Source organism: Centropristis striata, chromosome 2, assembly GCF_030273125.1.
Source record: "Centropristis striata isolate RG_2023a ecotype Rhode Island chromosome 2, C.striata_1.0, whole genome shotgun sequence".
Taxonomy (NCBI): domain Eukaryota; kingdom Metazoa; phylum Chordata; class Actinopteri; order Perciformes; family Serranidae; genus Centropristis; species Centropristis striata.
Window position 1 is genome coordinate 25,413,815 of NC_081518.1, and position 24,246 is coordinate 25,438,060.

At 38.0% G+C, this 24,246-nt stretch overlaps 1 protein-coding gene across 1 annotated transcript in view; it reads right to left on the reverse strand.

The window, feature by feature from the left end:
- Positions 1-24,246, reverse strand: part of kcnq1.1 (potassium voltage-gated channel, KQT-like subfamily, member 1.1) — a 57,971-nt gene that overhangs the window by 10,823 nt on the left and 22,902 nt on the right. Inside the window, exons 5-11 of the mRNA XM_059358419.1 lie at positions 23,924-24,020; positions 15,195-15,335; positions 11,843-11,953; positions 10,821-10,916; positions 10,526-10,642; positions 8,837-8,975; positions 1,952-2,008 (exon numbers count right to left, since the gene is read on the reverse strand). Coding sequence (XP_059214402.1) covers positions 1,952-2,008; positions 8,837-8,975; positions 10,526-10,642; positions 10,821-10,916; positions 11,843-11,953; positions 15,195-15,335; positions 23,924-24,020 — 758 coding nt within the window. The remainder of the gene's footprint in view (positions 1-1,951; positions 2,009-8,836; positions 8,976-10,525; positions 10,643-10,820; positions 10,917-11,842; positions 11,954-15,194; positions 15,336-23,923; positions 24,021-24,246) is intronic.

A 24,246-nucleotide genomic window follows, 5' to 3' on the forward strand; every position in this document is an offset into this window, starting at 1 on the left:
TCACATGTTGCCCGCACTTGAACAATATCGCTTTTTTCGAATAAGAATGCCTTTTATTGTCATCAAACATTTGGGTGCGTGACAATAATAAGTCAGCTGCCTGAAAGATGCCTATATCGCATAAAACAACATACAACAATATCAATCACACTACAGACAGAGGGAACTAAGCACTATAACACATTAGTCATAAATAAAAAATATAGGGAAAAGAAGTTGGACTTGAATGATAATAAATTAAATGATAAATAAGGTATGAGTGTCATGTGTATATTGAGATTACGTTGCCACTCGGTGCTTGGGCTCCAATAATTACCTTTGAAATGAAATGAGTGAAGTAAAAGCACTGTCCTCATGAGCCAAATGACAATATGTTTGAAGATAGATGTGCACTGCCGACGTAGCTGAAAACAGTAGGTCACTCACTCACTCACTCACTCACTCACTCACTCACTCACTCACTCACTCACAGTCCCATGTGGATGACTCCTCTGGCGACCAGCCAGAAACACAAGAACTAGTCAGGCGTGGGAGTCAATTTTAGTTAAAATAAAAATGAAAAATAAATAAATAAATAAGCAAAAATATGTACAGAAAAAGTGTTATACTAAGTCTCAAAACAGATTTAACTAAAACCTGAAATCCATAACTTTGTGCATGCTGTCGCTATCTCCTGCAATGATGGAGTGGACTTGTTGTCAAAAGATTGTGTGGAAACTTGTTAATTATTTGAATCTGCATATGCAGTGTTTTGAAACTGCACCACAGGGGCATAAATATACACTGTGTAGTTGCATCGGGGCCACAGAGAGAGTGGGCCTTCCAAAAATGTGTCAGGCGGAGAACGGCTCCTCACAAATGATTCAGATTACCACCTCGGAAATAGATCTGTTTTCAAATAACTCATGTAAAATGGTGCCATTCGAAAGCCAACCCATCTCCATCATGATTTTCATATTTTTTGGGAAAATAGTGGCAATATATGACAAAATGATTATGTAAAAAAAACGATACAAATAGTCTATTACATTGAAAGTTTTTTTCTTTGCTGTTTTTCCATATACACATATGCAATGATGGTTGTTAGGTAATATGCATGTTGATGTTTTCTGATTTCAAGTCTTGATTTGATCATTTGACGAGAAGATAAAATATATATACGGTAGCTAGTTTGGGCACACAATCTGGACAAACTGACAAACTCAGCACATCTGCAAGCCCAGTAAGCATTCACGCCTTTCAAACATAAAAGCAGCAGTGATTTTATAAACAGTCGCCAGCCCACGGGCGAAACCCCTCTGAGCAGCAATGCAGCAGTTCAGCTGGCATCAGCATCGACGCTAAATGGTGTGTGTATGTGTGTGTGTGTGTGTGTGTATTTCATAACTAGTAACTAGTGTGTGCTTGGCTTCCGTTAAAATAGCGCGCACTGGGGTCTGTTATAGCTGCCTTACATCACTGCTGCAGCAGCTCGAGAAGTGTGATCCAGCTGGTCTGACAATAAATACATGATGTGAAATGCATCAGTTTTAAATGGACTTTGAAGAGAAGGGACATAATTGGTGCTGTCAACTGGGACAGAGGGATGTGACACGACAAGTCATGACAAGCAGATTGCTATTTCTCAATAACAGACTACAGGGAAGTGCTTTTAACACTCTGTGGGTTTGCGTGATAGCCAACAGACATAAGGAGCTTTAATTGATTTGTTGTTTGAAAAGAACAGCTTGAAATTCAAGTGACGAATGCTATTTGACTTCACATGATTGTATGTTCCCGTAAAATGTCTATTTGACTTTTTTAACACATGCAAACTTCAACATTACATGGCACATGAGTTCTCAAAATTTTTAAACTGTATCTGACTTTATACATGACCCATGTGATGCAACCATTTACTTCTGGAGAAACAAAGCAACCTAAAAACACTCATATCAAGACATGTTGTTACCTGGAGGCGGTGAGCTGAACTGAAGCGAAGACAGAGACGTCCAGGACTGCTGGCAATCTGAAGCACACATGAAACATGAGAAACACAAACATGATCAATGTTTTTCACCACAGGGCAAAAAAACAAACATGCAACAACAAAAATGTTCGGCACAAACTACGGCGATAAGGATGCAATTCTGTATTCATCACACAGCAAACAGCTGAATATATCGCAACAGGATCATGCACTAGTTAAAAAAAGATGCAGTGAGAGGAACTGAGAAGATACAAAGGAAAGAGCTGTAAAATGGACAGTAAGAGAGGACAGGAAGTGTGCTCAGGACATGTGCAGGATGTGGACACTAACAGCAGCTCACCACATGCTCCCAAAGTCTGGGACCTGGCTAAACCACATACATGGACAAAACATCGAGAGAGAGAAAAAAACAGACGAGCCAGAAAATAGGCAGTTAAATTGGATTAAAGTCTCAGAATTAGAGACTATACAGAACCATGAAAAAGTATAAGAAAGAGACTGAAAATGGCATCAACAGCAGAGTTGCATGGCGAAAATCAGTACTAACAAAGAACAACTGAGAGTGGTGACCCCCAGGCCTTTTGGGACACTGCTCTGTGGACTGACAAGTCAAAAGTGAAGCTTTTTGGAAGACATGGATCATGTTACATCTGTTGTAGAGATAATACGGCATTCCACAATGAGAGCATCACAGACATTGTGGTGGTGGTGGTGTGATGCTTTGGTGCTTCAGGAACTGGCAGTTTGCCATAATTAAAGGGAACATGATGTATTCTGCTCCCTACCAAAAAACTCTGAGGAAGAGTTTCCAGTCATAAGTCGGTGATCTGAAGCCAAAGTGCAACAGTGTGACGCTGCAAGACAGAGATTCACAAGAGCAAGTCCACAAAAATAAATGTAAGTGTTGGAGTAGCAAAGTCCTGACTTCAATCCAACTGAGATGCTGTGGCAAGATTTAAAGGGGCAGTTCATGCTTGAACCCTCCATTAGGGCTTAATTAAAGCAATTCTGCAGAAAATAGTGGGCCACAACTTGCTCGCTGTGATCTTAAAGAGTTTGGAAGCGTTTGGTTGCAGTTGCTGCTGCTTAAGATGGTCCAACTTGTTTTTAAGTTAAAAGGCACAATTGCGTTTTCACACGAATGATTCAGGTGCTGGATTCATTTTTTACTACAGAAAATCCTTTAAAAGGTGTATTTTGTGTTTACTCAGGTTGCCTTATATTCAATTTTGTTTGAAGATCTGAAACTATCAGCTGTGACAAAAAAATGCAAAAGTAGAAGAAATCAGAAAGGGAGAAAATACGTTTTCATGGCACTGTACACACACCGTGCTGAGAGGGGCTTCTGTCATCTGCCCTTGACTCATTGATATAAATGGGGTGGACGAAAAAATAGAAACACCTGTCAGTATAACATACTGCAAGTCAACATCAACACAAACTGCAGCCTCTGAAATGATCACAAAGTAGAATTACCACCTCAACATTGATCATTTCACCCCTAATAACGGTAGGATTTACTGCAGAACTTCTGTATTAGACTGAATTAGTTTTAGATACAGTATGTAAATGACCTTTAGCAAGGTTCCTTTTGGTTTATTTGTATAATATAGCTTGTTTGTCATGTTTGAACCATCGACTGTATAAAATGGTTTGTACAATGTTGTGATGCTTTTATTTTGAAAATGTGCCATCCAGTGTGAAACGGGTGCTTTTATTTTGAATGGTAGTGGCAGGAAATAAAAGGTAGAACGATAAAATGAGAAACGAATGGTTATTAATAACGAGTGCTTCGTAATTCATAAAAAGTTGACATAAAGTATCAAAAAGGCTTCTATAGTGCCTGGCTGACAGGTTTTTCCATTTCATAGCTCTTACGGTGAATTCACAAGGTGGTTTTTAATTCATGAAGCTACGGTTGTGAATAAACCTTGAACCATCAGTTAAAGAGTTGTCCGTCATTTAGCCAGGGATACTACACAGTAGGTGGAATAACAGTTTTAAAGAGGATTTATTGCATAACTTTTGAATTAGTATTAGGAACAGTAGGTGTAACTTAAAAATTGGCAACTGACTGTAAGTAGTACTTAGTGAATTATCATCAGTGCTTAAAATCAGCATGTGATTTTGACTATATCCAGTCTAATAACCATGTTAACTAAGTACAGGTAAAACATTTCAATATTATCTATCTTATTATGAAATTGAAAGACACAGTTAATATTTTCTAAAAAATCAATTCAGGACAATAATGTTCTCTGACTCTGTGAGCAGCTGAACACTTTGTATCCAGTCAATATAACCACACACCAGATGGCAATGTGACAATTTAGTTAAATGATTCATAGATAAAAGCAGCATGCTGTAGATGTTAGATGTGCAGTGCGACCTGTAGAATCCATTTTGCTTCAAATCAAAGATACTGATTTTCATTGAACATGAAGCAAACAGACATGCATACATCTTTACAACTGGGCAAATTAAATTCTGCTGTTGCACCGAGAACTGAGAGAAAGTAAAAGCGTTCCCACAGCTAAATGCAGAAATGCATCCAGGCAGCTTTCCAGGTTACCAGCTGGTGAAAAATAAAGCGGTTATATAACTAGATATATAACAAGTATGATCAAATAAGTGTACATATAATTGGCATGCTGCAAATTCCAATGTTCTGCTAAACAGAATAGTGTCCTTTCCTGTATGTAATTTTTCCATCTCTATTGAAAGAATGTCCTTTAATGCCCTCCACGTAGCACTGGTTATAATAATGATGATTCATTTTATTCATAGGAATCTTTTCAAATGGTACGGTTTGCAAAATTCATGTAAAATACTAAATGAGGAGAAAACATTAGGGGACACAATCAAGGATAAATTGAATAAACATGCAAAATGGAATTAGTGAAAAGAAATGAATAGAAAGATGATATTTAATTAGCGAGAGTTTGTTGCTCTGGGGAGGTAGGTGCAATGGAAACAGCCCAGTTGCTTTTATTCTATGTGAGAAGGACTGTCGGAAGGTTGCAGGCTGAGGATCTTTTATGCTCTTACTCACATCTGCAATGTCCTGTCTGTCTTTCTGTCTGTCCATCTGTCACTCTGTCTATTAAATCACATCCTATTTGATACTTCAAAAACGTGTTTGTGCTCTCTGAACAAACGAGGGATGTGACTAGATGCAGACAGGAATAAAGAATGAATTTACAAGATGAAACGAAAAGCATGTTGTTGTTATAGAATGACTAGAATGAGACGCGAGGGACAAACAATTTTCCATTTTCTGTCATTAGGTAAAGGATTGGAGACATCTGTATGGTAAATGAAAATCCTCCATCAATTTTATTTTGCTGTGTACACAAATCTTGTTGCCTTCTCATTCAATGTTTTTTTCTTTATTTTTCTTATATTGTCTACATTGTAGATTAATACAATACATTACATTAATACATGAATCTGACTGAGAGAGTAACAGAAGTGTGCAAAGCTGTGATCAAAGCGAGAGGATCTAAAATATAAAACATATTTTTGGTTTGGTTAACACTTTTTTTTAAAACTACATACTTCCATATGTGTTCTTTCTTAGTTTTGATGTCTTCAGTATGAATCTACAAAATAAAATAAATGAAGAAAACATTGAATGAGAAGGCGGATAACAAGATTTGTGTACACAGCAAAATAAAATTGATTGAAGCTTTTCATTTGCCATACAGATGTCTCCAAGCTTTTACCTAATGACAGAAAATGGGAAATTGTTTGTCCCTTGCGTCTCATTCTAGTCATTTTATAACAACAACATGCTTTTTGTTTCATCTTGTAATTTCATTCTTTATTCCTGCCTGCAACGAGTCACATCCCTCATTTGTTCAGAGAGCAGAAACAAGTTAAACTATCAAAAAAAACTATCAAATAGGATGTGATTTAATAGACAGAGGGACAGACTGACAGACAGAAAGACAGACAGAACATTGCAGATGTGAGTTAGAGCATAAAATATGTCCAATCTTTTGACTGGTACTGTATATTTTTGTAGGAGTGTCAAAATGCTCATATAGTAACAGGACTGAGTCTACAGCCAGACTGGCAGCTCTGTGAGGCTGAATTTTAGGCCGAGCTGTGCTTTAAGCTAAAAGTTAACACAAGTGACACTACTATAGCATCATGGAATGGTTAAAAGGAAATAAGGATTAGTGTAGGAGCCATGTCAGCTCCGGTGATGGGACACCTAACTTACCTGTTCAGTTGTATGGCGGGAGGTGAACAAAGAGGGTGAGTGAGGCTCTGATATTTTCTGTTGAACGTCTCTTTTGACCAAGTATTGCCTCAAGTTTTTCTGTTACATTTGTTTTAATTTTCCAATATAACAACTGCTTGTCAGTTCATTTTTTTTGTTCGTATAATAAAACAGTTCAAAGACGCATCACTGGACTTCGGTATGGATTTGCTGCAACGTGTCACAGTAAAGAGCCCACTTAGCATCTTAGCGGCTTTTTTAATGGACAGTAGTTGCTATATTTACTGTTTTCTGTGCACGTTCTGACACAGCTATGCCCCACTTAACTCGCTCATTTTTGGCTTTCTGTTAGTAAAATAGTGTGAGCAGTTTTGGTACAGCCTTGACTAAAGTTTCAAGCTTGCTGAGTCAGCATTATTGGATGTAATTTAAACACTGTGGATACCTGATTGGTCAGAGAGAACCATCACTAACATGACACGGGATATTCCAAACCTTTTTTATTCACTCGCCTCAGATTTAAAGAAATGGCAGCCTGTAGACAACACGCAGTGTGCTGTATAATTGCCAAAGTGCAGACATAGTTGCTGATAAAAAGATCCAGCAAGTATTTCATTAAAGGTGATTTCACCGCAGTTTCAACTGGCAGCGATCAGCTGATAATCCTACACGCCTACACTGAAACAGAGAAAAGCACCTGGCACCAGAAGTAAGTTGAGTCGAGTTAAGTCAAGCTGAACCATGCAATGAAATGGAGCATAAGTCCTCCATCTTGGTGCTTGCTAATGAGCACTTAATGCAGCTGAAGCTGAATAGAAAGTTATTAGATTTTAAGGTATTGGTCATACACCAAAGTATCGGACAATTTAAGATTTCTGCCTGATGACGGGCCCCAGAGGGAAAGTCAGAGGATCACCAAAGGCATTACACTCCCCATTACACCTGCTCTCCATTCCCTCATTATTTCCCCTGCATATATTCAAGCCCTCTCTCCTCAGTCATTTACCAGATAGTCTAATGTACTACACAGTCTGAGTGGTCTGGCCTTCATTTCTGTTTCTTGCCAGCCCATTCCCGGTTCCACCTGCCTGCCTCCCACCCTCGCTGACTGATCGCCGGTTGCCGATCTCTGCCTTAAACTTCTATTCAAGTAAACGATTGATTGCTTTGAGCCGCTCTGCCTGTGAGTCCTGCTTTTGAGTCCGCAGCTCAGTGTGCAGACGTGTTAACACACTGAAGGCGCAGACATTTGTAAAATGAACGTCAGCTGAGATTCTGTTAATTTTATTTTCATTCAACCAATATTCCACAATCGATTCTGCTTTTTTTTTTTTTTTTTTAAATAGAGCAACCAATTTAAAATGTATTGATAGAGACCTATGGAGTGCACGACACACGGCCTAACTCAAATGACTTTGGAAAGATGGGGTATGAAATTTGAATTGCTTCTTTTCACCACTCTCGGCTCCTCTCTATTGATCCAGTGGTGCGGTGTGTTGTGTGGAGTTTTGTAAGTTCAACAGTGAAGTGCTGGAGTTCATACTCATCAATGCAACCTCACGTTTTATTGCTGCAATGTGCTCATCCATCTTTAATGTCTGGACTTTGTCCTCTTTCCTCTCCTGTGGTTACAACCACACATCTGAAGCTAAAATCCAAATGTCCTTTGTACTGTATCATCATAGAGTGTGTGGTTTGCAGCCAGTGCAAGCTCTCTTTTCAGACGTGTGTGCATCGTGAGTGCCATCGTGAGAGTTTAGTCTGACTCATTAACTGGTTTGACATCTACCTCACATGCAAAATGTTTGCTATTTACCATAACATCCAATGTAGGTGTATTCTTACATATGTTCTGCTGCAAAGAATGTTTTTTTTGCAATGATTCAAGTGAACTGCAACACAACACAACACAAAGGGTAGACTGAATGAAATAATAAATAAAATAAAAATAAAATAATAAATAATGTTTTTCCATCCCTTCTTCCCTAACACAAGCACATGTTGCAAGACTTAACTCATGTCTGTGCAGGAGACAAGTGAAATATGTTTTTTAAAAGTCTCCCTGTGCTGATCTCTCAGGACTTGTGTACCTTCTTCCTGATTTTTTGTGGTTTGAAGACTCTCTGTATGTATTATTTTAGAATTTTCATGTTCCCTTTCAGCTTTGTAAGAGTTATGATAAGTTATGGCTGATGAAAATTCAGCAATCCCTGATTTTGGCATTTAAAAATAAAAGCTTTTAAGAAGAGTTTATGAGAAATGAAATGCGTTTTTCACAGTATTAGCGTAGAGTTTCTTCGCGGCTATTCTTCAGTACAAACGTCCACTAATACTGCAGGGATGACGAGTGCAAGCAGCACAGTGAGATGCTAGATGAAGAGCTGCAGGCTACTGTTAAAAATTCATGGGAAATGAAACGTTTTTTATCCACTCTTTTTTACAGCAGTTCCTCTGAAAACGAGTAAGTTAAAGACACACCTTTAAATAGGTAGCCCTAGTGCAACGGAGATGCAAATCCCTGCCGTGCCGGGCTGGTGTGCCAAGTCAAACCGAGTTAAGTCAAGAAAGCATGTGTACAGAAAAGGGGCTCGAGTGCATCAGAGATAAGCATATTGTACTGTTTGTCCCGTCTTTAGTACCTGTGCCCACAGTGCTGTAAATATCTGAGCTCAGCTCCTTCCCACTGTCAAACACAGAGTCGTAGGTGATGCTGGGAATTGTGGGAGAAGTTGGACCGTTGTCCTTGTCAGTGCTCTTCAACTTCCTTTTTATCTTCACCTGCCCAAGAAACGCAAACATCTCAGCTTAACAATAGTGTTCCCGTGCATTGCAAAACCATGTTCACCTTCTGTAAAGAGATAATGCAGAAGTATATACTTGTCAAGTTCAGCCTGTTGTATTCGTGCTCTGCAGTGATGTTAAGAATCTGACTTTTTATATAAATAGAGCCAATAACACAATAAAGGAGTCTTCAGTGAGATGCTGTGAAAAATGGAATAAAAAACCTCAGAAAGCAATAATTTGCAAATCCTTTTCAACCTACATTCAATCGAATACAGTAGAAAGACAAAAAATATCTATTGCTCAAACAGAAAAAATTAATATGACCAATTTTACTCATTTATTGTATATAATGTATAATGTAATTAAATATAGTCTTATTGTTATAATGTTATTGTATATAATGTGCCTACATTTTATTTTCCTTTTTTGTCTAAATTGTTAATATATTTAAAAGAAAACTACTTGTTTAAATTGTAAATTGTTAATATTTTTTTTATATATCTACTTGTTCAAATTGTAAATATTTAACACTTTAAAAAAAAATTCTACTTCTTTAAATTGTAAATTGTTAATACTTTTGTTATATTTCTACTTGTTTAAATTGTAAATTGTTAATACTTAAAAAAATTTGTTTTACTTTAATACCTTTCTTATATTTCTAGTTTATACTGCTTATTTACTTTTTTTACTCTATCTTGCAATCCACTTTGCTGCTGTAATACTGGAAATTTCCCCCATTGTGGCACTAATAATGGAAAATCTTATTTCATCTTATGTTTCACACAGCGTCCAAACATCTTGGGGTTGTATAAACATGGATTTGTTTCAGGGTCTCCATGCAGCAGCACAGAAATGACTGTTACAGCATCAGGTCAGTACAAGGACTTATTTTACATTTAACATATTTTATAAATTCTGTTGTGACATTTCACCATTAGAAGGTAAGACCCTGCAAAGTCTGGAGGGACCAGTTTTGACACATATACAACCTTTTAAAATGTATGCATTAGTGTGGGCATGGTGTGATACCCAAGTAGCAGTAACACTGAATAATCAATACCAATATTAACAGACTGCTGGCTGTCTTGGTTGCATATTTATATTTTTTTTTACTACTTCTCTTCTTTACTTTCTTGTAGTTTTCCCCACATAGATTTCAAACCAACTTAGACCCCTATCACAGTAATGATGATGTTGAGTCTATCAACCAGTTTGGTTTTTTAATCCTTCAAATCCTCACAACAATAAATTGTGCCGCACTTATAGTAACACCAGCTCCTTCAGTCTGCCTCACACTGGACAGTTAGGGATGGAGTTGCTGTCTTTTTGACTCTGATTTATTTCATTTCAAGAATTACAGCTGAACCATAAAATTAAATCAAACACCTCTCAAAAACACTTTCCCAAAACCTTAACATTATAAGGATTTACAGCATTGCAGTGCTGTTGCTTCATATTGCATTCGTTTTGCCCTGGTGTACCTACTAAACGGAAAACTGCGTATAAAAAGCAGTTAAAGTGAAATCTATGAAATGGTTACTAACCGATTTCTTGGGCTTGGGGGTGGACAGAGAGGAGGCGGGGATGTTGGATCTCTTTCTCAAAAACATCTTGAATGTGGCAGAATCAAAGTTCTCCACCGCAAAACATCTCCATGATGTCTGAAGGGGGCATGAAAAAAAGCAATATAGTGGTTGGACAGGACTAATTTCATGCCATGCAAGAAGGAAAATAAGGGTTACATGAAAGGATGGTCATAAGAATAAGACTGGGGCTCAGAGACAGTTCACTCCCCCCGGCTGTGTTGTGGTTATGTTTCAGTATTTTTTGGTCAAATACCTGAATGAGACAGGCAGCTGCAGGGATCTGTCTGTTGAAGTGTTTTTGTCTTTGCTTCTGCTGCACCTTCAGGGCGAAGCCTGAGCCCAAGATTCCCTGTGAACAACAGCACAGCAGAGTTACTGCTCATTAATTCAGTTTTAACGACGCACTAACAGGCAGCAGCATGACTCAAAAGACAGAAATAAACACATAGTTAAACAAAAATTAAGGAATAACGGGCTGTTTAATGCAGAAACATTTAAGCCCATTATTCACTTTGCTCATTATGAAAATGTAATAGATTAATTGTTAATCACTAAATTCTTTTCTCAACTAAAGATAAACTGAATTATTTATTGGTTACATATTCTTATATGTGATTCTTCCTTTTCTAAATTTCACATCATTGCAAGTTGAAAATCCTTTCAGCGCCAGCTATTTTAGACATTTTATACACTACACTATGAATATTGAAGACTAAGACTAATCCAATAATTGATGATTGAAACAAACTTTACATTCCTAATATCCTAATTATTTCATGCACATAACATTCAATCAAAAGTTACTGTTATTGTAAATCTGCATATCTCAACTTTGAGGTCCCGGGACCTGAGATTTAAACCAATTTAAACTAACAAAAACAAAAATGATTAAAATCTAATGTAATCCTGTGAGCTGCAGCAGGATAATTAAAGTTAAATGTAAAGCCATTATCAGGCTTGTCAAGGTCCTTACAGTGCTAAAGTCAAAACATAATGAGAGTTTGTACAAAGTTCTCAACACTTTTAGCTGTAATCCTTTCAAATCTTTGTAGTGGCTGGTGAAACATGTAACAGCCAGCTTTTAATTAAGGTTTTGTGGTTTACACATAATTCATAGCTCAACTAAAGCCTAAATTAGGCACTTTGTGTTTTCTTAATACATACTTAAAAGACCAAACTAATTACAAATTTAGTTTGAGTATGAGTTCATCCAACAGAGACAGTGCAGTTACGCTTGACAGATGCCCTGGTGCAGCATTTTCTCTTTCCACTTACTGCAGGCAGAGCAAAGAAGGAAATAGCAAAGACTGAGAAGCAGGATGCAATGGTCTTTCCAATCCAGGTTTGAGGCACTTTGTCTCCATATCCAATAGTAGTCACTGTAACCTGAAAAAAAACATGGGATTTAATACAAGAAGCTTTGTTCTGGAAGATTAATTCTGCAGAAACTGACACTGCTGTTAGGAACACTTGGTTAATTGGTAAACAGCTGTTGCAACTACAAACAACAAAACTGCCCATGCAATACAATTTTGGAGCAGACAAAAGATCAGTAGACTCGAGACTTTCTTCAGTTAAACTTAAGTCACAAAAAATGATTATATGTAGATAAATTGGTGTGAGACTTGACTTCCTAAAGGCTTTATTTTATTTGACAGGAGGCTAAAGGCTAGCTGCAGTATGTTGACATAGTTACAATGAAAATGCTAAAACGTTAATGTTTAGCAGGCATAATGTCGAACATGTTCACCTCCTTAATTTAGCATCTTTGCATGCTAATATTGGCTAATTGGCACTGAATACAAAGTGCAGGTGAAGATGATGGGAATGCTATTCATTTGGAAGGTATTCAAGCAAACGTATGACACAAATACAATTTTCGATCTGTTGATGGCAATAGAAGAAATATCAAGACAAAGTTACAAGTTACAATTAAGCCTGAGTGAAGCATGAATGTTTATGCAAACTTTCATGACAATCCATTTAATTGAACCTTCCTAAGTCCCACCCCTTTTTGTTCTGTGCTCCAATAACATTTGAGCCCAGTTGGCACCTGGCAGAATTTTGGTCAATTTTCCTAATACATTCTTATATTTACACTTCAAAATACTATGTGCTACATATTTTTTCAGTTGAAATTACATAAAAAAAAAGATGCATCTACATCACATTACATTTTATAAAGTCACATCTTAGCTAATGCTATCAAAACACTAACAAGCTAACTAACTAGCTAAGGTAAAGCTAGAGTCGAGAGGAGTAAGCCTAATGTCATGTTTGCTGGTTTAATGCTGACATATTTTTAAGATGAAATTAAATATTGCCAAAAAACATGAAGGCTTACCTTCCTTCTCTCTATTATTACCTTTGTAAGGTTGCATGCTGCTCCAAAGTAACTTGGTGTAAGTTAGTTATTTTTTAGGATATACACAACATCTAAGATCCTAAAGGCTAATACATACTCCACAAGAACAGAGAGATGTGTTTGTTTTTCTCAAGGTGACATTTTATACTTCACGAGAAACTCTGCAGAACTCCTGGGACGCTTCAAACTTTTGACCAATCACGCAATAGTTGTCGGACACCACACGAAAGAAAAGTTCTACCCAGATGATGTGTTGAGAACAAGCTGTGAGAACTCCCAAACCAGGGCTGCGAGAGAGAACAAATGCCTCTGTTCTTGGGGAGTATGTATTAGTCTTAATGGAAAAGGCTTTGCTGTCGGCTTCTTTAAACTACGTACCCTGATGCGCAGAAACTACCTACACTGTGGCACCACGCTAATTAGTACCTGTGCTACCATCCTAGCAACAGTAAGTTGTGGTGGTGGGAATTTGAATCAGTCAATTGTCGTTGAGATATTTCACTCCAAACCAAAGAAAATCATTAGGTTTCATCCTTAAGGGACCGTGGATGTCTGTGAATGTTTCTGTGAATTTTATGGCATTCAATCAAACAGATACTTCAGTTTAGACGGGGCCTTGTCCCTAGTATGGCTAATAAAATGCATTTAACTAAGTAAAAACACCTCTAACACAGCCTCATAAGGTACATTTAGGGGTCAGCAAGCCATATAAATGATTTGTGGCTTGAGCCCTGACTTGTTATGATCAGTCTACTTTAAGTATTTGCTGCAGAGCATGAGTCCGATGTTTTCCCTGACCCTCCAACTACCACTCTGACCTTTTCACCCCTCTGACTCATCTTCATGCGCCGACAGTACCCCATGAGTGTGTGAGAGTAAAAATCATAGTATATAATGTGTAAATATGGCAAACAAACCTTCATTTATATGAGAGAGCTGGTTATGACTGTGTGTGCGTACGTTTTTTAATATCAGAGTCCCTGAAGTTTCAAGAAGCAGAGTGGGTGGTGACTTATTGTCTGAAAATAAATTTTCATCCTGTATTCTCTGCACTACTTGTTTTGCTGCTTGTATTAGCGGCCCACTGGATGTGCCCCAGGGTTTTCACACAACTCCTACTGTATCAACAGTAGTACAGATAAAACAGTTCATGTTTGACCTTTCGCTTGCCAAATACTGGTTAAAAGAAGACAGTGTTTTTTTTTGCGGAATCTTACATTTGGCAAGATGGGAAAGTGATTACAATACAACAATATTTCAAGGATGAGTCAATTAAAGTTTATTTAAAACATAATATAACCAGTGTCAGTGTTAGTGTAAGTAATATAATAGTTCTCTAGAATCTGATCAAAATGTAATGATGTGTGATGATGGATGTAAAATTAATTACAGTGCTTAAACAATAAACTGAGATAAGAAAAACATATTTAATCACCAAAATTAACATTTTTAGCTGGTAATAAAAAATAGTTTGACATTTTGGAAAAGAATGCTTATTTGTCAGCTTGCTAAGCGTTAAATGAGACGATTGATACCACTCTCATGTCTGTCTGTTAATCATGAAGCTACAACTAGCACGATGTTAGCCTAGCCTAGCCTAGCCTAGCTTAGTCAAAATCACTGAAAGCAGGGGGAAACAGCAAGCCATACTCTTTCCTCAGCTCCCAGCTGAGAAATATCAGACACAATAAAAGTTGTTGTTTTCACATTATGATTTTTGTATGACTGAATGTTTAGCGGTGCTAAAATTCCCCTAGCTAAAACTTGATATTTGTCATGTGATTGGATTCAGAAGTCTTTTGTCAAGGGAACATATTACGCTCATATTTTTAAGGTTCCTACTGCATTTTCAGTTCCTGCCAGAACAAGTTTACATACTTTAATGTTCAAAAACACATTAATTTACCCATACAGTCTGTTTCAATACACCTTTATTACTCTTAATGTTCTGTTTTGTCCTCGTCTGCTCTGATTGGCAATATGGCAAAACTTTGCAGAGGAAGTTATAAAGCCGTGGGTGGGCACACTCAAATGTGAGGTGTTATATTCTATACACAGCCACATCTGTTTGCTGATTGCAGCCCACAAAAGATGTGACTGGGTTGTCTTATTTTACAGTTTGTGCATTGGTTTATAATAGACTATGCCTCTTTTAATAAATGCATTAAAATTTCTGGAATAAAAACACAGTTACTGAAACCTATCGTACCATTTATCACGCATGTATAATAGTCATTAGACCAGACACACACAGATTCTTACCACTCCCCACCACAGAGCATCCGCATAGTTTCCAAACTCAGAAGAGCCACTGCCATCGACTGCATCTTTCTCTGCCAGGTAGACAAAGTACGAGGAGAAGATCAGGCTCAGAAAGCCAATGTATAAGGTAGTGATCAGCTCCTGAAATACACATGCACAGATGCATGACACATTTCACACTCAATAGACAACAAATTAATCATTTCAAAGGAATGCAATACGATTATATGACATAATATTTGTGAATCTATATATAGCTTCTTACACAATCCCTCTTGATTGCTGCAATCTATCCATTATATCAAATTACCAGTTAACTGCCTGGATTCTAGCATGGCTGTGTTCGCTATTACTGTAGTATGACATATGGATGTGAATATTCATGTGAATGTGCTGTGAATATGATGATTAAAATCGTTTTTTCTGAGTATTCTGCCGTCTTCGTTGGCTTGATGATTAACTGAAAGCAGACTCACACTTTAAAATGCAGGAGCTACTTATCAGTGTGGTGGAAGAATGTTATACTTAAAGGTTAAGGCTGGCATTATTCTATATTTTTCCTATAGTCAACAAATCCCATAAAAAAATACCCGAACCAACAATATACGAGTCTATTTCTCAATCCTGTGGCTCTCAGCCCAGATTCTCCTACTGAAGGCATAAATCTTTAAAAATGGGTCAAAAAACATAATTTCATTGTTTTCGATGGCTCAGAAATCCCCCCAAACAGCTGAGCATTGTAGTTTTAGACAAATGCTACTCAAACAGGAGAAAAATAGCAGTAAACAGATTAATTAGCCTTTTCTTTTTAAACTATTTCCGGCCACAGATTAATACACATTGTGCTAAGTATCTATGTCAGCAGGACGGTGCATGTGGGATTAACTCAAAATAAACTACAGTGGCCTGTGTTCAATGTAAAGAACAAACATGTCACCCAGAGGCTCAATTATGTGTTTTTAAGTTTCGGACAACAATGGAGCTTGTTGGCACAAAGTTATATTAGGCTCCCTAGATAACCCAGTTGTTAGTAGAATCAATTCAGTATTGATTTTCTGCATTTCATGGGATTTGTTTACATAGTATTCATGGAAAAGCCTGGATAAAATAATTGTGACACACATCTAACACCCAGATCTTATCCATGTTTAATGTCTCCATGCATGTTGAATAATCTATTTGGTAAATATGGGGGGTTTACACACGATTGTAAATTAATAATAATAATATTAATAACACAGTCTATACCTAGTACAATAGTTCCACCAAGGCCTAAATTAGAGTATTAATTCAGCACCTCTGACACAGTATGAAGAGTGTCTGTTGTTGTTGTTGTTGTTGCTGCTGCTGCCTTTATAACTGGTGTCCATTGTAAGGACCATATGTTCCTTTTACCCGAGGGCCTCATTTGTTGAATTGTGTTTGTTTAAAATTAATATGCAAATTGAAAACACGTTTCATGCCTAGATGTGTTCCTTAAATTAACAACAACATCAGAGCAGACACACTCTCTGCAAAGCTGCATTCTTAATCGTACAACCTGTCATTTCGTGACTATTTCTCAGTGCCAGTTCTTTCAGCCTGAAATCATTTGGAAGACATTTTATTTGAAAGCAGTTTGGAGAAGTTTGAAATAAAATGATTTTTCTTGGTCGTGACAAAAAAACATTTTCATCAACAGATGTTTTGATGGCTGAAATGTCACGGCAACTGAATAAACGTCTAGAAAAAATGTCCGGAGTTTTAACACATGTCATTTACATGTCATTTAGCAGACGCTTTTGTCCAAAGCGATTTACAATAAGTGCATTCAACCTGAAGGTACTAGACTTAGACCACAGGAATCAAGTAAGTACATAACTTTAAGAGCCAACTGTCATCGCTAAAGGAGTGCTATATGTTAAAGACGACAAAAAGGATGAAATTGACTAAAAATGAGCAAAACTAACACAGACTTCTGATCTCAAGACTAAAACTAAACCTAAGAATTAAACACTACTTCATTTGTTATATTTTTATTCCTTATCTTACAACTGATGTGAGAGTAAAACGTTAATAGCGAAAAAATATCTGGTTATTTCGCTTGCAGGAACCATAACTGCAACCGAGTTTCAGTAATAGTCACTAATCACTAGAGTGTTGTTGATTGAATTCAGATGGGTACCAAATCATTATAATTTAGTTTGAAACCCAGACAGCTGATCTCTCCTGGTGCATTTAAAATAACTATGAAGCATCTTATTGCGGATTCAATAAGGAGCTGTCTGTGATTTGCTCAGGAGGTCTAATTGGGCTTGGCTCTTATCCTGTCTGACTGTAATTGGACCACTGCTTTGTGAAAGAGCTCTTTAAGTGAATGTTCTCTCTGCACTCACCTACTACGTAATTTAAACTGTGTTTAACCACTCGGAGTGCCAGAGCACTCACTGCACTAAATCGGACTGAATTCCTGATGAGTGAAATTCTTATTTGTGTCTCGGCCCAAAACTGTCACTCCCAGATTTTTTGGAGCGCCACGGAGGAGCAGCAGCAGCAAATTATTGCAAAAGCAATCTGGAAAATGGCTGTGTTAGCCCACCTTGAAATAACATAAATCTATCCATACACTACCCTACACAAACAGTACGCGTGGTCCATTGCTGCTCTGCGTCTGAGTCTGTGTTTTGTATGTTTTCTGAATGTGTGGGATGTTTCTGGGCATCAAACCTTCGCCATTGAATATGAGAGCCTGTAACACCTTCAACTAACATCACCGCTTGCAACTTTGAAATGCGCGATTCTTCGGAATAAAAGCTTTTTAACGCATTCAGGTACATCTTCCTTGGATCACTACTGGAGGTTTAGTAGATATGTTGCTGCTGCTGTGACCTGGGAAACACATTTGGGAAACATGTGCTTCCAATCTGCCAGCAAGCAAACGAGGAGCAACTGTGCAAATTGTGTTTACAAGCCACAAGCCCTAGAATGCTACTCAGCCTGGATTTAAATGCTGCGATAACACCAAGACTGGATACTGATTGAAGTGACTGAAACTCCATTGACTTTAAAAACTCCAGCTGTTAACACAGAAGGGCTGCAGTTTCATGTGTTTAGGTAAGAGAATGGCTGAGCTAAATATTCAGGTCTTGTGTTGACTTATTCACAACAGGCAGAATATCACCAAAGAACAAATATTGGAGGCACTGCACAGTGGTGTCCAGCTGGTTGATGGCCACTTCAGCTCTACTGTACTGCCTGTTTTATGATAGCACACTATATTTCCTTGTACTGGGCTGTGGAGGGCATTTGGGGGCCTAGCCATATAATTTATTTAGAGGCAAAAAAGTAATCCAAAGTACAACAACGAAACAAAGACAAAAAAAGAACATGAAAGCATCTCCTGTAGAGAAGCCTTGTCCTTTACATAAAAATCTCAGTTTACGAGGCCTTTAAAGCCCAATCAGGACTAATTATAACCTGTCCTTTCTCAAGGTCAATCTCATTCTGGCCTCTATCTCCCACAGCCTCCACCTCATTTTGAGTTTGTTTCACATGTAGGGGTGTCCTGATTCTTGCTGGGATAAAAGGGTTTTACAGAGGCCCTTCTTTAATGAGAAATTGTTGTAAAACATCAGCAATACAGTGCAAAAGTAAAAAAAGAGTAAGATTCCCTTATTAGTCCCACAATGGTGAAATTCAAACTCTGCATTTAAACCATCCTCTTTTTACACACTAGTGACACACCATGCTTAGGAGCAGGGGGAAGCACACATCAGTGCCCAGGGAGCTGTGTGAGGGGATTATGTGCCTTGCTTAAGGGTACTTCAGTCCTTAACCTGTCAGTCCTGGGATTCGAACCGGTGATCCCTCCGGTTACAAGCACGGTTCCTAACCTCTAGGCCACAGACTGCACATAGAATAGCAGAAATCTAAGTATTTTCTTCCAAAAATTAACACTCACAATAACTTTTGTATCATGTTGTTTCAATTAGGCCACGATAACAGATATTTTAGGACGATATATTGTCCCAGAAAATGTCACGATAAACAATATTATTGTTGATGTTGTTTTAAGACCATTTAATGCCACTGATATAATTATAATAATAGCATAATAATCCAAGTAAATAATATAAATAAAATAAAAACAGCTGTATGAGCCCCGCTTCCCACAGAGAGCAGCTAACTGACACAAGAGGGAAAGAAGCAGCGCGACTTGCTAAAATGTTTATGGCTGATGTAAACAAACACGCATGTAAGCGACAATATGTCAAGTCCACAAAAAACTATCGTGTCCATTTTATACACACGTGGACAAAATTGTTGGTACCCCTCGGTTAATAAAAGAAAAACTCACGATGGTCACAGAAATAACTTGATTCTGACAAAAGTAATAATAAATAAAAATTCTATGAAAATTCAGACATTTCTTTTGAACCGTGCTTCAACAGAATTATTTAAAAAAATAAAAAAACAGGCTTGGACAAAAATGATCTTAAATAAGATGCTTAAAATATTAAGTTAATGGTACCCTTAACTTAATATTTTGTTGCACAATCTTTTGATCCCTGTAACTGCCAATGAGACTTCTGCACCTCTCGGCAGGTATTTTGGCCCACTCCTCATGAGCAAACTGCTCCAGTTGTCTCAGGTTTGAAGGGTGCCTTTTCCAGACGGCATGTTTCAGCTCCTTCCAAAAATGCTTAATAGGATTTAGGTCGGGGCTCATAGAAGGCCACTTTAGAATGGTCCAATGTTTTCCTCTTAGCCATTCTTGGGTGTGCTGTGTTTTGGGTCATTATGCTGTTGCAAGACCCATGACCTGTGACTGAGACCAAGCTTTCTGACACTGGCCAGCACATTTCTCTCTAGAATCCCTTGATTGTCTTGAGATTTCCTTGTACCCTGTGCAGATTCAAGACATCCTATGCCAGATGCCGCAAAGCAGCCCCAGGCCAGAACATAACAGAGCCTCCACTATGTTTCACAGTAGGGACAGTGTTCCCTTCTTAACATGCTCATTTTTTCGTCTGTGAACATAGAGCTGATGTGCCTTGGCAAAAATTGCCATTTTTGTCTCATCTATCCATAGAACATTCTCCCAGAAGCTTTGTGGCTTGTCAACAAATTCCAGTCTGGCTTTTTTATGATTTGTTTTCAACAGTGGTGTCCTCCATGGTCGTCTCCCATCAAGTCCACTTCGGCTCAAACAACGACGGATGGTGCGATCTGACACTGATGTTCCTTGAGCTTGAAGTTCACCTTTAATCCCTTTATAAGTTTTTCTGGGCTCTTTTGTTACCATTCATATTATCCGTCTCTTTGATTTGTCATCAATTTTCCTCCTGCGGCCACGTCCAGGAAGGTTGGCTACAGTCCCATGGATCTTAAATTTCTGAATATTATGTGCAACTGTAGTCACATGAACATCAAGCTGCTTGGAGATGGTCTTATAGCCTTTACCTTTAACATGCTTGTATATATATATTTTTTAATCTCCTGAGACAACTCTTTCCTTCACTTCCTCTGGTCTATGTTGAGTGTGGTACACACCATGTCACCAAACAGCACAGTGACTACCTGTACCCCTATATATAGGCCCACTGACTGATTACAATATTGTAGAGACGTCTGATGCTAATAAGTGGACACACCTTGATTTAACATGTCCCTTTGGTCACATTATTTTCAGTCTTTTCTAGGGGTGCCATCATTTTTGTCCAAGCCTGTTTCATGAGTTTATTTTTAAAAATAATTCTGTTGAACCGCGGTTCAAAATCAATGTCGGATTTTCATTGGTTAATTTTCATAGAATTTTTATTTATTATTACTATTGTCAGATTCAAGTTATTTCTGTGACCATTGTGGGTTTTTCTTTCATTAACCAAGGGGTACCAACAATTTTGTCCACGTGTGTATATTGAGCGATAAGTTGATATAGTAATTATCGTGATAGGCCTATTTTCAATATCTTATACACATTCCTGGAGAAGTGAGACAGGCAGCTGTCAATAATGTGACACACCAGGAGTTTGAGCCAGGCTAAAAGCTGTTAATATGTCACTTTTATTAATTTTGTAATATTATTTTCCAGGAGACAAAATTACCAACTAGATCCACAATATGAATTCACTGTATCCTGTTGCAAACTGTTGCAAATGCTGAAAAAATTTATATTGAGCGCTGCTGACTGCTGTCAGTCATGTGATTCTGCTGCTGAGAATCCAGCAAGAAACTTGTTACATTTGAGTACTAAGGATATATCATTTGAAGGGTTGTCCCATCTCATCAAGGAAGATTTCAACCACTAGCAGAGTAACTCCACTTGCAGGGAGGAGGACTCAGTATGGGGTTAAAATAAATATCTCCCCTCTGCTTCCATAATTGGTAGTTGTGTGTGAAGGGTGCACCTTATTAAGGTCCATCCCAAACCAGGTAGTCTGGAGTGGAACTGGCAACTCAAACACTTAAATAGTCTACACCAGTGCTGCCTTGTTATCCTCCACTACCCTGAGTGCATGGGCAATGCAGGTGTTGGGTAATGGAGGAAACATTTTATGAATTTCAATTCTATCTTGCTACTAAAGTAATATTTTGGTCATGTACATAGCCTAAACTGCAGGATCTCAACCTGAGTTTCAATACATCTGAGGGGTTCACAAGATAATTCAGGCAATATTGAAGAAAAATGAATTTCTGCTTCATAAATTATATTAATTTCTCTGACTTTTGCCTCAGTTGCCTCTGAAATACTGGAGGTCACCTCTTGATGTTTTGAAAAAAGTAATTCAAATGAAGCAATCTGTAATGGAACAAAGGAAGGAAGAAACTTCTCACAAGTCACTCGCACAACCAAGGCCAAAAAGTTACAAAGAAAGAATAACAAAGACCTTAGCCCCTTTCATAGTGTCGTTTCATGCCGGTACATTTACAGCTCTGTAACGTCTTGCCTGCACTATGAACGTGCCTGAAGCGGGATGCTGGGATCAAGTGATCCGACCAATTTTACGCCTCCGGAGGTAGTCACAGAGGAGGAAAAATTGGTGGGACTGTTGAAAGCTGGACCACTATAAAGTAAGGTAAGGCGGAATATTTGAATTCATGCTTGACGTCTAATACACACCTCCCACTTGGTCCGACAGTCATCAAATCACTATTCAGCAGCTGCACAACTGTGGCCTCCACCGCTAACTGTGCACAGTGTCTGCCGCTTATTGTAATCAAACCAGCATGCTAACTGTACACAAAGTGTCCGATGCTTGTTGTAAACAAATGGAGGTCGCTAACTGAACACATGCTGCTGCAGCACATACACACTGAACTGCTACAGAGCTAACTGTGCAGCCTATTAGCACTGTGCTATGTGCAATGTTACTTTTGTCTCCTCCCACCTCGTTCTGTGACACTGGACTGCACTATGAATGGGCAGGAATATGAACGCTGGCACAGATCTTTCTGGCAATATAGCGGGAAATTTGCACGACCGCACTATGAAAGGGCCTTTTGTCTTTATCAAAATTACTCCCGTAAAGTTGACCTACATGCACCTTTAAATCAGTTAATTAAGTATGCACAGTTTATTTTATTTTACATGGTGATTGCGAGCAGGATTTTATGAGTTAGCAGGAAAACAATGGAGGCATACAGTGAAATTTATTAGACAACCTGTCATAAAAACGAGAAAACATAAATATTTTAGAAATCTTTCAAAAGCTTGTTTAAAACTAAAAATGTAATTGTTATTTATTTATTATTTAACAAACTGAATTCACCTTTTAATAGCCAGTTTTGAGCCAAAGTCAGAAATGAACCAAGCAGAACATTCAACCACTAAAACTAATTTTTCTGTTCGGAAATGCAAGTAAATAATTATAATTTGACATCTTAATCCAGAAATAATAATGAGCTTTACTATTTTTACATTTTTTTTGTAAAACAGTAATTTTGAAAATTCATGCATAATAATCATCATTATATTAGCATTAAAAATATAATTTAGGTTAAAGGGATTCTACATACTGGTGTATTAACCATTACAGAAACATAAAAAAATATTTTGTTAACTACTAATGCTGTTAATTTAGGCCAGCTGTGGCGCAAACCGCTGGTCTAATATATTTGTTAAGCACTGTATATTTCCTGGTTGCGACAAAAACATTGCAATGTTTCCCTTTTAAGTGTTGTTTCTTGCAAAGTGATTTCTTTTAGGAAACAGTAGAGGAAAGGACCTATTTCCCTGCACTCTTTCTTTACAGCTGAGGTCAATGTCTGCTGATGACCAGTCTTGGCCTGGAGCAACATGATCATGAGCCGCGGCCAATACACAGAGGCACAGCAGGCAGTGCTGGATGAACAACATCCCTGTCGCTCCGCTCACCTTCATCACTCTCTGTTTTTTACACAGACACTGAAGAGAACTGCAGGGGCCACTGGGGATAATCACAGCCACCTCTGTCTCTCAGCTGAATGATACTCTGGAGGGGCCACAGTCATCTCTAGCAAAAGAGCTATTGGCCATAACCTACTGCACAGAGTGGCTCTTTTCTTTTGGCTCTGCTGGATATTAATTTTTGCTGTAATATGAATTCCCATGTGGAGATTCTGCACTGTGTAGCAGTGAGAAATAATACATAACAAGGAGAGACTATAAATCCCCTGACAGAGAGCCTCCAGCCTATTAATAACAATCAGAAGCCCGGATCACTTTAGACCTGAAAATGTGATGTGATTTCAAAGCTGTGATTGTGTACCTGCCGGTGGATGAAGACGACGGAGCCGAGGAGACGCCAGGTTCCTCCCTGCCGATCCACGTGGAGCATTCGCAGGATCTGCAGGAAGCGAATCCCTCTGGAAAATAAGAAGAGTGTTTAAATGCTGATATTGTATTCAGAACAAACGCATGTAGGTATGTATGTGCACACATAATGAGGCCAAAAGTATGTGGACAGCAAGTAAAAATAATATGCTATATTTAATTATCCTAACATGGTTTTACCCCATAAAAGGTTAAAAAAAAAAAAAAACTTAAAAGCTGGGAATACATCAACGCTTTCTCCCTCATTAATGAATTATG